Source organism: Exophiala aquamarina (assembly GCF_000709125.1).
Source record: "Exophiala aquamarina CBS 119918 chromosome Unknown aczIA-supercont1.28, whole genome shotgun sequence".
In the NCBI taxonomy this organism is placed as follows: Eukaryota; Fungi; Ascomycota; class Eurotiomycetes; order Chaetothyriales; family Herpotrichiellaceae; genus Exophiala; species Exophiala aquamarina.
In genome coordinates this window covers 95,169-108,550 of record NW_013550560.1, presented here as the reverse complement: position 1 = coordinate 108,550, position 13,382 = coordinate 95,169, and the positions used below count along the sequence as shown (strand labels likewise).

Genomic DNA, 13,382 nt, shown 5'->3' with positions numbered 1-13,382 from the left:
CCCTGGCTGAGGAAGCCATATCGACCATCTTATAAGACTTCCTGCTCTCTACAGTGGCTGTTAGGCGCGCCCTTGATAGTCTACATGCACACCGTATAATTGCCGGCTAGATTAGCACTAGAGGTAAACACAATACATACTTCTCATCTAACTCATTTCTTTCATTGCCGAGTTCACCAAGTCCAGCATCTCAATTGGACCCCCATTCTTCCAACAGGCGAAGCCAGTCCATCTCCAAACATTCGAGCTCTGTCTTTGTTGCTCAAAATGAAGTCACCCACTGTGATTCGATGGAAGGACCTCGAGCCCTCGTGGCATCTACCTGACCAGAAAGCGGGCATGCTGCGCTGGCTCATCAATTGGGTCGCTGGTCCCGAGGGATATTACAACTCCAATCCCGGCCACGCGGTGCTCAGTCACAACGTTGCGGTGGGCTTTCAGCATTTGGACGTTGGGAACAAGCAGAAAGGTCGTCATACCCACACTGTGACCGAAATCTACATCATTTTGAGAGGTCAAGTCTTGGGCTATGACGGGTACGGGCACGAGCATGTTGCTGGTCCCCTTGATTGCGTTTACATTCCTGCCGGCGTACCACATGGAGTGCGCGCCTATGGAGATGCGGCCGTCGACCTTCTCTGGGTCCACGATGCGCTGGAAAAGAAGGGTTCGACTGCGTACTGGGACGAGAGCATGCCCAATCCGCAAGACGAGTCAAAGGAAGAGATTACGGTCGTCCCATTCAGGGACATCGTTCCCAATTGGGATGCTGCAAAGGTCCCGGTGCCTGGCGAGATGCATTCCATGATCAATTGGGTGGGTGGGGTGGCCGGAAGCCGCAATTTCACTCCAGAACATGCCATGTATAACGACAAAGTCGCCATCGGCCTGTTGTGCATCCCTGAAGGTCATCGCCAAACCATCCACAATAGAAAAAATGCCGAACTCTGTGTGGTCGTACGTGGGAAAGCGGTTGTTAGGTTGGACGATTCCCGCAATGAGGAATTGTTGGCGATGGACGCCGTTTATGTTCCCGCCGGTGCTTCTCGAACGATTAGAAATCACAGCACCGAACTAACGTATGTTCTTTGGGTACATGAAAGGTCCGGAGAGTCGAATGGCACAATCGCAAACGGGAGTTCATGAAAGAAGCCGGCAATCCAAATCTGTGACTGCCCTGACGCGCTCAACACTCGAAACTTTAGACAGCATGAGGATTGGGCGGACGGCTAGCACAGCTGCTCAATTGCATAGGAAGCGAATAATGGGAAGGCGAAACGGTCTTGCGATAGTCTTCTGAGACCGAACGAGACTAACGTCTTTACTGAACTTCAAGGTGGTAAGTCTTGGCAAAAAAGGGCGAGAATACTGTACGACGGTTGGGTCAAGGCCCACTCGCTACGTTATGTACCTAAAGGTCAACAAATACTATTACGATTCAAGTCCATTCTCTCTCGTTTTCTCTGTTTACAATAGTATCAGCTAGTTCTCAACAAAATTTGACTCGGATTCATGCCATCTTTGAAATTCTAATTCAGCAGGTCAAAACAGCCTGGGCTGAACATTATCCTGAGGTCAAACGGCAACACCGTTTGCTAGTTAGCAAGCTTGTTGATTAGTTTGAACCAGGCGAGCACACCATACGGATCCCGCTGCTCGGTCAAAGAACGGAAACTCGGCTTTTGATATTTCCGCCCTACGCCGGCCGTTATTCCCGAATTATGGAGCAAGGGGCCAATGTTAAGCAGAAGTGTGCTGCAGGAAGTCGCGATGCAAAAGCGCCCCATCCAGATCCTGTGGCCTGCAGTAGACGCGATGGTCAACAGATCTTGCGGAAGGTGAAGTTGTTTGAGCGAGTATGAAATTTCAGCTTTGATCGAACCACCACTTGTGCAACAGATGTTAATTCTAAGTATGGTAGCTTCCTTGGCCGTTGTCCATTTGTCACGCTGTAGTAATGTCATTTGAAGACCTTAGACTTCTATGGAATATTATCGGTCTCTTAGGGCCTGCTTTGCAATGCTCTTGAATTTTCTTATACAAAAATCAAGAGATTTTAGGCTCTATGCGGGCTGATAATATCGTCCCAACAGGCTTAATCTTGAAGGGTAGTATGCTGCTTTATAGAAGTGACCCGTAAAACTCCCCTGTCCCTGCGTAAACCAATAGTGCCTTCGCAATATTCCAAGTGCGAGCTGGGTTCTATTCGGATTCGATGTGCGGCCCCGGAACCCCAGAATAGAAGTGTTCTGTTATTGAACTGGAAATAGTGTGGAACATGGAATTGAACACTGCCGAGTAATCGTAACACCAAAGACTTGGGATTATAAGAGCTAAGTTGTGGGAACAATTACAGACCCAGGGCTGCTCAAGATATCGAGGGCGAGACTCAAAAGCCACAGGTCAAAATGGCGGAGTCAGCACACCAGGGCCTACAGGCTCAGGTCTGCGAACGGAAATGCCTTGATAAAAGATTCAAATTTGAGTGCTCTGGGATCAAAAACCCACGCTAGTATGGTGAAGAGTCTCGCCGTCGGAAGGAATTTGAATCGTTCGAGGGATTTTTCGGTCGGTAGATGGAAAGAATCCAAATACCGAACAAAGTTGCCGATGGTTCTGTTCTGCAATATCAGAAACGGACACTGGACGGGGTCAGGATTCTTCTTCTTACCTCCTTTGTTTCCGTACCAATTTCTCAATTCATATCTATTCTTCAACGCTAGACCACCTTTCCCGCTACGCTGGAACCAAACACTCGTGATACATAATGGAAAGACCATTTTTTGACGACCTGCCCATGCGTGAAGGCGACCCCCCTCATTCCGCTTGGGGCTTGTACGGCGAAAAAGACGAACTAGGGACCCTCAATCTGCTGACGCCTGAGATAGTGCAAGAAGCTGCCCGAGAAATTCGAACCGGGATCCGAGTGCCTCTAGATTATCCAGTCGATCACTTATTACAACCCTCACACGGTCGCCAGCCGCTCCAGCACACTGTCATCCGAGGCAAAAAAAAGGTCAGCCATGACGACGTTATTTCCATGAATACTCAGGTATGTGGCCAAAACTGGACGAGTTCCACGTGGGCATCAGGCGCGGAAAGAAATCCATGCTGAAATTCCAAGTTTGAAGATATCCTCGCAGTGGGACGGTTATCGACACGTTGCGTATCAAAAGTCTGGTCTCTTCTACAACGGGTTTACAGCCGATGACATTTCGGGACAAGGGGCAACCCGCATCTTGGGAACCGATGGTGAGCACATCTCCCCCTTCCATATATATGATATTAGCGGACGAAGACTGACGGGTGGGGGCCGGAGCAGCCTGGGTTAAGAGAGGAGGAATCGTAGGCCGCGGAATCCTCATCGACTACCTTCAATGGGCCCAGTCGGAAAACAGAGAATATGACCTCCTTGAAGGCCACGCTATAACTGCGGATGAGATGCAAGCGTGTGCAAGCGCGCAAAATCTGGAAATCAAGCATGGCGATATCCTTTTCGTGCGATCAGGTTTCTCTGTGGGCTATGCTGCACTTGGGGAGGAGCAGAAGATCGCCTGGTCGTCCAAACCAGCGGCATGGACCGGCATTGAGACTTCTCTAAGCACTGCCAGATGGTTGTGGAACTCAGGGTTCAGCGCATGTGCTGGAGATGCGCCGGGGTGGGAAGCCTTCCCCACGTGGAGTGGTAGAAGTGACATTGGAGGAGGCTCAGAAGATCTGGCCTTGCACGAGGTGATGTTGAGTGGCTGGGGCATGCCAATTGGTAAGTCTGGCTCATTTTTCCCCAGGGGGAGAGGGGGGGGCACGCGCAAGTCGTGGCCTCTTATGTACCTTTCCAGCTTTCACTCCCATTTCTATGTCCCGTCCTGACCCAAAACAGGTGAAATGTTTGACCTCGAAGAGCTGAGCAAGCAGTGTTTGCGACTCAAAAGATATTCCTTCTTCGTATCGAGCATGCCAATCCACATCACAGGCGGAGTGGGCAGTCCACCTAATGCTGTGGCCATCTTCTAACTTAAGAGCTCTTATTTGCCGTTTACGGCGCAAATAATGCGAAGCCCGGCATGTCCCTGCGCTTGCTTTACACTCCGAGCGTGAATGAAATGTGTTCCAAACCTTGATGCCAAACGAAGGTTCTTTAGAACAACCGAGCCTAGTATCGCAGAGACAATTGGCGAGACAGTGACCAGGAACAATGCGGATAGTGTCTGCGTAGCTGCAACATCATTCATCCTCTATTGTGATGGACGCCTCTCTCCCAGGGCGCGAGGTTGAGAAAGTGGAATCTAATCCATCAGAAATCTATATATATATATTTAAATATGAGAATACATTTCTAATGTGAGCAAACTAGCAATAAATCTTAGAAGAAATTATGTTTATTGAAGCTTTCAGGGCAATGCTGTGTCCAATTAAGTGGCGAACCTCAATAAGGGAAGATAGTCTTGGGCGTCAGCATCGGTGGGATACTCCCATGATGTGGTATTCAAAGCAGCGAGCGATTGGCTCATGAAGCTCTCACTTTCGCACAAGCCCATGTCTCCTTGTAAGCCTTCAGCAGAAGTAAGCCATTGAAGGTCAGGAAGAAGATCAATTGGATGGGAAGCCTGCTGACTCGAGTAACTCGCGTTTTCTCTCGCCACAATGATTGTGTTTGCAGCGTCGATGAGACACCCAAGTCTCTGGAGAATGTTTTGGGCAAATGCCAGACTGTTGGAATGATCTTGGATAATTTTGAGAGCCTTGCAGTAGGGAGCAATGGCTTTTTCTCTGAGTTCATCCCGACTGTCGTGCCTTACCAGAATGCAAATCAGCGGAATGAGCGCCGCGGCAAGGAATATGACAGATGAGAAGCGATCTGTTCTTTGGCTCCAAGATGATACGTGAAATTCGGAGACGAGGTCGGTGGAAACCTTTGCAATCTCGACGCAAGTCTCGGCAGTCCGGGAAGAGAAACTCAGGCTGACCATTTCTTGACGTCGCAGGAGTAGCCGAAGGTGATTTGCACGCTGTCAAACTGAATGTCAGCTGATTAATTCCTTCAACACGGGGACACCACCGCGACAGGTACTTACCAAATTGATGATGAACGCCTGACGGTATACATATAGAGGCAACCTCTGTTCGCTTTTGCCTTGAACCATCCCTGGCCGCCACTGTAGCTCCTCGGGTAGATTATCAATCAGTACAGTCACCCGTGCGTCCAAGGAAGCAACTGCTTCCTGACTCTGAGGGTTCACAGCATTGATTCCAAACGTAGAGTCGCAGATATCTGAGCAGAGGGAAGCCCATTTGATGGTGGCGTGGAGATAAGAGACTGGCGAGTAGCCGGGAACGTGTCCCAAAGACGGCATGGTAGCAACGACATCATGATCAGCGTCTGAGATGGGTTTGTCCACACGACAGAGAGATTCCCGAATCAGATATGGCGTACCGCAGACAATTGCTACATGACGGTCCAGGCAGTACAAGCTCCAGAAGAGAAGCTGTCCCATCTGCATCTCGCACGGGGCTCCATCACTCCAGACATTTTGGTCATGCAGACCTATCTGGAAGCACAAACGCACAGCGTTGCTGATGGCATCCGCTGCTGCCGTTGTCTTCCCCGCAAAAATGCAGTAGTAAGCTTTCAGATAAAGGCATTGAATAGTCAATATGTCACCGTTGCCGAGCCATGTTGTGTGGCTGAGGAGGTGTTCTGCCTGAATGAATTCCTTCCAGCCGGAAGCCAATGACGGCCTAGAGGTTGGGGATGGGGAGCATTCCCCAAGTACCCTGACCACCGCAACCACGATATTGATGAGCGCCACAAACTGAAAGAGATCCGTGTACTTGAAAGGGCTATAATCTCGGGCAAGATAACACTCTAGGTGATTGAGAAAAGATCTTTCATCAATGCACATATCTGCAAGTCCCATCAGTGGAAACTCGAATGAAGCGGAGGTGTTTTGGTTGCACCGGTCAAAGACTTACAATGGGGGTTCAGACAGCTAAAGTATGTTTTGACATACTCTCGCAGTTTCTCTACGCTGTATCCTTCCGGTGTGCTATCTCCCCACATCTGGCGTTCAAGAGCATAGCAGGTACTCGGACGAGTTGATCGTGTAAACGGACATAAACTCATGCACTCTGATCTTGACGTCTGAGGGGAGTTTTCCTGCTCAACGTTTCCACCGATGGCACGCTGGAGAGTGGAAATCGGAGGCAGCAATGACGTACCACTTTGAAAGGTCGCATGCATGTCCTGAATGTCTTCAGAGAATTCCCTCATGAATGGGAAACGACATCTCTCATGTTGTGCCGGGGAAAGTGACACACCCGACTCGGAAGTTGTCGCGCTGATGGTCTCTGGTTCTCGCCTGACGTCGTGATCACCATCTAACCTTCTTTCTATGGCGTCCAGGCGGGCAATGACCTTCGATTTCCAGGTCTCAGGGTCTTTCGTCTGTTCGGGAGACAGCACGAAGCCGGAGGTCTGTGCAGGAACATTGCATGCTCCTTGGCTGCTTGATCTGGCAACTCTCAACGTTCCGAAGTGCTGGACCAATGGTATCCGCACATACCTTGGGGAAGAAACGTGCAAGACATCTTTCGTCTTCTTTCTCTTTCTATATCGCCCGGTCGTATAGGTACATTCTTCACCCGTATAGCGACACTGTGGACAAGGTCTTTCTATGGAACACTGAACAAAAGTTGATCAGAAGCTACCCACAGCGCTATAACCAGAAGGCCAGCCCACCTTGACCTTACGTCGATGGCAACCCTCACTGGCAGAGGTCAGCGGTGTACTGTTCTCAACGACATCATCTTCCTTACCAGGCACGCATAACATAACGGCCACGCTTTGAGGCAGCTAGACGATCTCGTGTGATTGCGGTGTCAGCCGTGACTTGTGGCTCGTCAAAGCTGGCATCAGCGGGATGTGATGGTCTGTGGTCCATCGTCTTTTTGAGGTGTAGTTCAAAAGGCCCTGGAAGGTGAATCACGGATGGTCTAGGACACCAAGTCGACTTTTCCCGTAGGGGATTGTTGGCAGGTTTTATCGTTTTATTGTTGCCACGATTCAGCGCCACCCCGCTCGAAGACACCCGAGGCCCTTGGCGAACCAACCGACTCCCGCAAAATCTAAGGCCTATTGGATTAATGCCCTACCAGGGGGAAAAGGCCGGGAGAGGAGGAAAGGAGGAGAAGCGATGCGTGTTGCGGTGTATACTTCTCTCCTATAAGCAGCTGGGATCTAGCAGAGCGAACCTTTTTCAACCAGGATTTTCTGCTTCTGCAGAACAACATCGTTTCATACTCCCCAACAAGGATTGCTATCAGAGACCCTTACTGTCTTCTGGTATCCAGGGTCCGCCTCCACCTCTCGCTTGCACAAATTCAGGGTTGGTAATGAGCTGCGACGCCTGTACTTTCATTGATGTTGTAATTTCTCTGCTGTCAGGGTTTACACCTACACTCAGCTTCTCGACGCAAAGAGACTAACGTGGGAAATGAAAAGTCTCTGCGACGTGATGAGATGGAGCCGAATTCTCTGAATCCTGCGTTTTGTGCGACAAGCATATTTTATCAAGGCAATGACTCTACGTTTACTGGCAAAACAGCAAGAGAACCGAATCAGTCCGACTATGAGGGCTGCCACTCTTGAAGGGTTGACAATGCTTTACCACTCGAGAATCACGATCACCTATGCGCATGCGGAGTGTCTCGCACAGTTTAGTTAATATCGAGCATGGTACTGGGCTGCGTCGTCCATCTGCAATATCCACCAACTGGATAGATACAAGTAAAATGGCCGTCACATGCCACACTGTCAAAGTGATCGAATGTTAACGTCACTCCCTCTATCCATCCGCCCATCTGTTTCTTTGACTCTTGACCCATATCAGTGACGGTGCCACGAGTTTGAGATCCATGGTAATTTCGGATCATCACCCGCAATTTCAAGTAGTGCAGCTTCTGAAGGTCCGGCAACAAACACGATCGCCCCTTCGCAGGCCAGCGAGCGAGCTATGAAGATACATGTCCCGGATGCCGCGCCGATCATGGCGACGCCATTGCCTCTGAGTAGAGAATCACTGGAAATTGTCAGCATATCGAGAGGTACCAAGTAACTCATTCTTTCGATGGGATGAACAAAGATCACCTTACCCATAACATCTACCAAATGATGCACAGTGGGAGTAAAGGTTTGTTTCGTGGCAGGTAAGCAGACCTATCCGAATTCTCCACCTGGCCCAGACCAGATTCACCCGCGCGAGACTTAGAATGTCTATGGAGGTGGTCTAATTGTTCGTCTGGAATTGTCGGAATTGTAGGAAATAGTCGTAAATGGTCGGAATTACGGCGGGGACCCCAGAGTGAGGTGCGGAGGACCAATGATGTCATGAAATAGCCCATTGGTTTAATTTCTCAACCACCAGCAAATCCATATAGTGACAGAAACGACCTTCACCATTAGGCACAAAATCTTCAATCCCCGCACGGTCGGAGGCCACGGAGGTCTAGGCTCAGCAGACTAGGCGTGGCCCGCTTGCTGGTTATCAAATACTCCCCACTCTAGGCAGCAATGGGGCCAGAAAAGCTGGCCTGACGGTACTCCTGGCAACAATAACCGAGAAAGTCCGGGCCCGAGGAGTGGCGAACATTTACAAACTCCGGGCACGTCTCAGGGATCGCCAAGTCGAGACTCAGGATTCGCCGCCAAGTATTTTGGTATAGGCTCAACAGTGTATGAAACGGCTTGGCTTTCGAAGAGAAGAATTGATTAGGTACATATTACAGTATACTCCGTACTCCTTTGGATATGAGCGCCAGGGGGGTTCAAGTGGCGAAATGATCGAAAGTTACCACGCAGTAGGCTTGGGAACATGTACGGGGTTACAGCTAGGCATCCATAGTTGAGGCCCAAAGGGCACCCCTAAGCCCGAACTGGTTTCCGAGAGCGGGCATCAGATAGCGCTCCCTGTGGCTCTCCCAGACTCTGCCGCAGCTCCCTCGATGCTCTGGCACGTGCCAGATTAAAGCAGCCTCGCTCCTTTTCCTGAACAGAAATGGTAATGGATAAAGCACAGTTCGGGGCATATATAAAATATATATATATATAGCCGCTCGAGGGAAGAGAGAGAGAGTGTGTGTGAATAGGAATAATATCATGCTCATTTGCTGCGTCATCAACCAGATCACGCAAATTGTCCTTATCACACTGAAAGGTCCTAAAGTCGGCATTGGTCCTAGTCAAGGATATAATCGGTGAGAGACTGAGATTTTTCAACCCCGGCACCCGGACTTTTGGCTCATGATACCAGTGACAAGAGAAAAAGGGCAGGGGCTGACGACTAGGAGTGATTCACTTATATTGAAATACTGAAGTTGAGTACGAACCACTGCTATCCTGCGCCTTATGAAGTTAGAGAAAGCTTTCGAAACAGAACTAGCAGATGAGGCCATAGTCATTTCTCTCATTTCTGAAGCTTGCTGGTTACTACGGGTAGTCCAGGAGATTTATACAATTTCCCGCCTCGCCACACATGCGTGATATTGTCCGGCATTGTCAGGATCTCAATATCATCCAAAGGATTGCCCGCAACAGCAATGAAATCGGCATCATATCCCTCCTTCAATTCTCCAGATAACGGAGCCTGTGGTCCTAAAGTTAACGGCCCGTTGGCAGTACCAGCTTCGATGGCTTGCAACGGAGTCATCCCTGCGTCGACTGCGCATTTCAATTCCAAGGCATTTGCACCATGTCCGGCATGATGCCCTGGTATGCTCACACCAAAGTCGGAGCCCAATGCGATTTTGACACCACCTTTGACTGCAGCTGCGTATGCTGCCCGCCTTTGAGGTTCGATCTTCTCAAATTTCTTCAAGCTCTCGGGATTCAAGAGCTGTGTTTGCTTTTTTACGGCTTCGTTGATGGCCCTTGTCGCAACAAGAATTGCTCCTTTCTCCAACATCAGCTTGATGCATTCTTCATCCATGTACGTCCCGTGTTCGATGGTGTGGGCTCCCGCCTTCAACGCTGCGATGATTCCAGATTTGCCATGGCAGTGCGCGGCAACGATTCTCTCAGCACGAGAAGCCTCAGCGACCATGGCCTCTAACTCTAGGTCTGAAAACTGTCGGTGCTCAGGATTATCTCCGGGACTACCGACGCCACCGCTGGCACAAACTTTGATGAAGTTTGCGCCTTGTCGAAGCTGGAGACGAACAGCCTTCAGACACTCGTCGGGGCCATCGCAGAGATGACAAGGAACCCGTTTCTCACATGCATCACGCCATACATTCAGTGGCAGCTCGTGGTTGTCTGCATGGCCACCTGTTTGACTGATCAAGGCGTTGCAAGAGTAGATTTTGGGCCCTGGCATGTGGCCTTCTTGAATGACTTTGTCGATCAACAGACCGTGACCCCCGCAGTCTCTGATTGAGGTGAAACCGGCACCGAGCAGTTCAGCTGCGTCACGAATGAGTCTGGCACCAGCAATGACAGGATTCAAATTCCAGATTGCTGTCCCTGAAAAATGGACGTGGCCAAGCATATGGACATGACAGTCCCAGAGGCCCGGCATAACGACTGGTAACCTAGTGGCAGGCAACAATGTGTAGATTTCTGGCATCTGGTCTTTGCCTCCAACGTAGAGGATACGGCCGCCATTGAAAACGAGAGCTGCATCTTTGATTGGCTCTCCTCGACCAGGAATCAATAAGTCTGCGATTATCAGAGAAGTCGAGGAAACAACCTCTTGCTCTGCAAAAGGATTAATGCCGCTCATGGTATTAGTTGTCATCCAAGGCGGAGAAATGCTTCTTTGGTGATTGGTAGCTAGGCTGTTGTGGCAAACACGGACAGGAACTTCATGTGAATCTAAATAGGTCGAGTCAGATGGACTGCCGATGGCAACCTGAAAGACCCGGAGATAGCAGTAATGGCGGCGACATAGTGAAACGAAGCAGACTGTCCTGAGTTACCTGGTCGACCGAGAAATGACCTGGGTATCCAAACGAGGACAGATCTGGGGGCATCTACCATCCGCTCAAATCTGACCCTCCGATTGGTTGCACCGCCTTGACCGTCCTAGGTGGTATCTTGAATATCACAATGGTTATGCTCCGTCACTCGTCGTCTCCGAGAATGATAATGTGTTCCGGGTTGGACTTACACTTGTGGATTAATGGCATAAGAGATAAGGATTCTTGCTGATAATTATTCGTCTCTAGCGGCGGGCAATCATGTCTCCTGAGTGCCGGGGGACTCAGCCTGATGGCCCTGCGTACCTCCACTTGGCTCGACTAGGCTGCAGTCAATCGGACTTTCGCAACACAACATCATTCACCGTTATTAGACTTGCGTTCCTTGGGGTCTATCGGTAGGTATCATTGGTACGAACATAGTGCTGGGCAGGACAGTCGGAGGTAGTGATCGATGGTATCCTCTTCACACTACTTACTGTATCCTCGATGGCTAAATCTTGCTAGGCTCACTGCAGCTCAAGCTAAGTCAAACCCATGCTGTTTCAAAGGCCCTAAACGTTCAAAGCGAAGTATGTCAGCATTGTTACGATACGATATGTTGATCGCAGTAGATAGGTCACCTACCCAAGTGAGATGAATCGGTGCATTCATGCTGTTCTCAATCATGTCGAACGTGGATGAAAAGGGATCCCCTACGATGTCATAACCGACCGGACGCCGAGCTATCGATAGGCTTGAAAGGTCCAGTGAAGCTGCTCCAAGAGATCTATTAGCTTGTTCCCGTGTATAATAGGAAACGTAGTCAATTCTGTACATGGTGTTTGGTGCACAAAATTCGTTCCGCGGGGGGGGGGGGGGGGGGGCTCCAGCCGGCACCAAACTCACGCATAAAATTATGATTGCTTGGACCTGGATTCCCTGGAGGGTGTGATATCGTGCCAATTGTAGCATTTGATGTAACACCTAGGTTCTCAAGCATTAGACTTAAGATATGTGAAGCATTTGCGGCTTCATTGGAAGTCGCTGACGCTTGGGCCCAGATCTCGAAGGATCCGTGGATGGCTTTCATCAAGTCTCTCCTGGGATAGGGCACGTTCTGCTCATCTTGTCGGCCTTGAACCATAGATCTAAGTTCAAGGTATAGAATGACGGCGCCAAGTAGAAAGTCGTTGGTATAATGCCAGGTCATCTTCCAACGCTCTTGATGGAAACAGCCTCCTGGCTGGGCGTTTTTGTAAAGTGATGATTGGTGATCCAAGATCTGCATTGCAGCTTTGACGCATACATTTCTTGAATATTGGCAGTACGTATCCTGCGAATGCAAATAGAATGATCGCCGATGCAAGATACATTGAGCCCTCCGGTAAGCCATATCAATAGCAATGCGTCGGAGAAGGACGTGAGGAGCATCAGTAATGAAACTGGTACGTGCTTTGACTAGGAGCCATGGTGGTAGAGAGCGATGTACCTCACCAAGGTGTTCATCGAGTTCCATCATCTTGCTATTTGTGATAGGTGTTCGGTGATTGACGGTGGTTATTATCCTCCCAAGAACTTCTATCAGCTTGCTTTTCTGCACAAGATAGGATATTGCTGTGGACTCAAGGTCAGACCTAGGGCTCGGTAACTTCACAATATCTTCATCAAAGTCGTCATCAAGCAAATTCAGAGGAATCGCTGTATCATCGACACCTTCTGCAATGAGTCTTGGCATTCCAAGTTGTGAAGACATCAGTATATCGGCCATACGAATCCAGGTCCAGACTCGACGACGCATCTCTGCTTGAAAGACGGAGATGCTCGGGTACAATGAGCCGTCGCGATGATATCCCATGCGCATGGCTATGCGAACAATGATACCAAACACGATGTGCAGGCTGAAAGGCAGTCCAGGATGTCGAATAGTCTCTGAGGCAAAGTACAAAATGAGTGCCTCAACGGTATTTTTTTGGGGTTTGGTATATTCACTGAGAATAAGGCATTGTGCTGCTTTCTTGTGAAAATGGGATGACATCTCCTGCGAGGTCTCGGGCAGCCCAAGAGGTCCATCTCCCTTAAGAGTGCTCAGATGGGCCCCTAGAGACATCAAACTGAAAAGCAGACTAAGCCAGGCCACTGGGATTGTCCTAGGACTTTCCCAAAACTTCTCATACTGCTCAAAAATCAGTATCCTGCGAAACATATAGCGAGAATCAAGCTTGTCACCTCTTTGGCAAAAGTGCCAGAATGCAGCACAGCTTGCTCATGTCATTAGGGCTTCCATCATAAGACATTGCTAAGAACTCACCAGGAGCGAGATCGACAGAGGCGAAAAACCACGACAGAAGACGGTCGACTACATTCCTTGTGGGAAAGGAAGATAGCATATTATCGAAAGAAACTGGCTCCTGGTTTCCAAAGAGCAGATC

General features: G+C 49.5%; 5 protein-coding genes across 5 annotated transcripts; 2 read left to right on the top strand and 3 right to left on the bottom strand.

Moving 5' to 3' along the window:
* Nucleotides 1-267: 267 nt before the first annotated feature.
* On the top strand, nucleotides 268-1,146 carry A1O9_12845 (uncharacterized protein; the record flags this gene model as incomplete). Its single annotated transcript, XM_013398258.1, has 1 exon — nucleotides 268-1,146. The coding sequence occupies one exon, from the start codon at nucleotides 268-270 to the stop codon at nucleotides 1,144-1,146; it is 879 nt and encodes a 292-aa protein (XP_013253712.1).
* A 1,621-nt stretch (nucleotides 1,147-2,767) lies between these two features.
* On the top strand, nucleotides 2,768-4,014 carry A1O9_12844 (uncharacterized protein; the record flags this gene model as incomplete). The annotated part of the gene is made up of 4 exons (XM_013398257.1): nucleotides 2,768-3,052; nucleotides 3,132-3,252; nucleotides 3,323-3,763; nucleotides 3,881-4,014. The coding sequence occupies 4 exons, from the start codon at nucleotides 2,768-2,770 to the stop codon at nucleotides 4,012-4,014; spliced, it is 981 nt and encodes a 326-aa protein (XP_013253711.1).
* A 398-nt stretch (nucleotides 4,015-4,412) lies between these two features.
* On the bottom strand, nucleotides 4,413-6,941 carry A1O9_12843 (uncharacterized protein; the record flags this gene model as incomplete). Its single annotated transcript, XM_013398256.1, has 6 exons — nucleotides 4,413-5,009; nucleotides 5,076-5,905; nucleotides 5,974-6,512; nucleotides 6,564-6,682; nucleotides 6,740-6,767; nucleotides 6,817-6,941. The coding sequence occupies 6 exons, from the start codon at nucleotides 6,939-6,941 to the stop codon at nucleotides 4,413-4,415; spliced, it is 2,238 nt and encodes a 745-aa protein (XP_013253710.1).
* Nucleotides 6,942-9,461: 2,520 nt separating this feature from the next.
* A1O9_12842 (uncharacterized protein) lies at nucleotides 9,462-10,775 on the bottom strand (the record flags this gene model as incomplete). Its single annotated transcript, XM_013398255.1, has 1 exon — nucleotides 9,462-10,775. The coding sequence occupies one exon, from the start codon at nucleotides 10,773-10,775 to the stop codon at nucleotides 9,462-9,464; it is 1,314 nt and encodes a 437-aa protein (XP_013253709.1).
* Nucleotides 10,776-11,776: 1,001 nt separating this feature from the next.
* On the bottom strand, nucleotides 11,777-12,988 carry A1O9_12841 (uncharacterized protein; the record flags this gene model as incomplete). The annotated part of the gene is made up of 1 exon (XM_013398254.1): nucleotides 11,777-12,988. The coding sequence occupies one exon, from the start codon at nucleotides 12,986-12,988 to the stop codon at nucleotides 11,777-11,779; it is 1,212 nt and encodes a 403-aa protein (XP_013253708.1).
* Nucleotides 12,989-13,382: the final 394 nt, after the last annotated feature.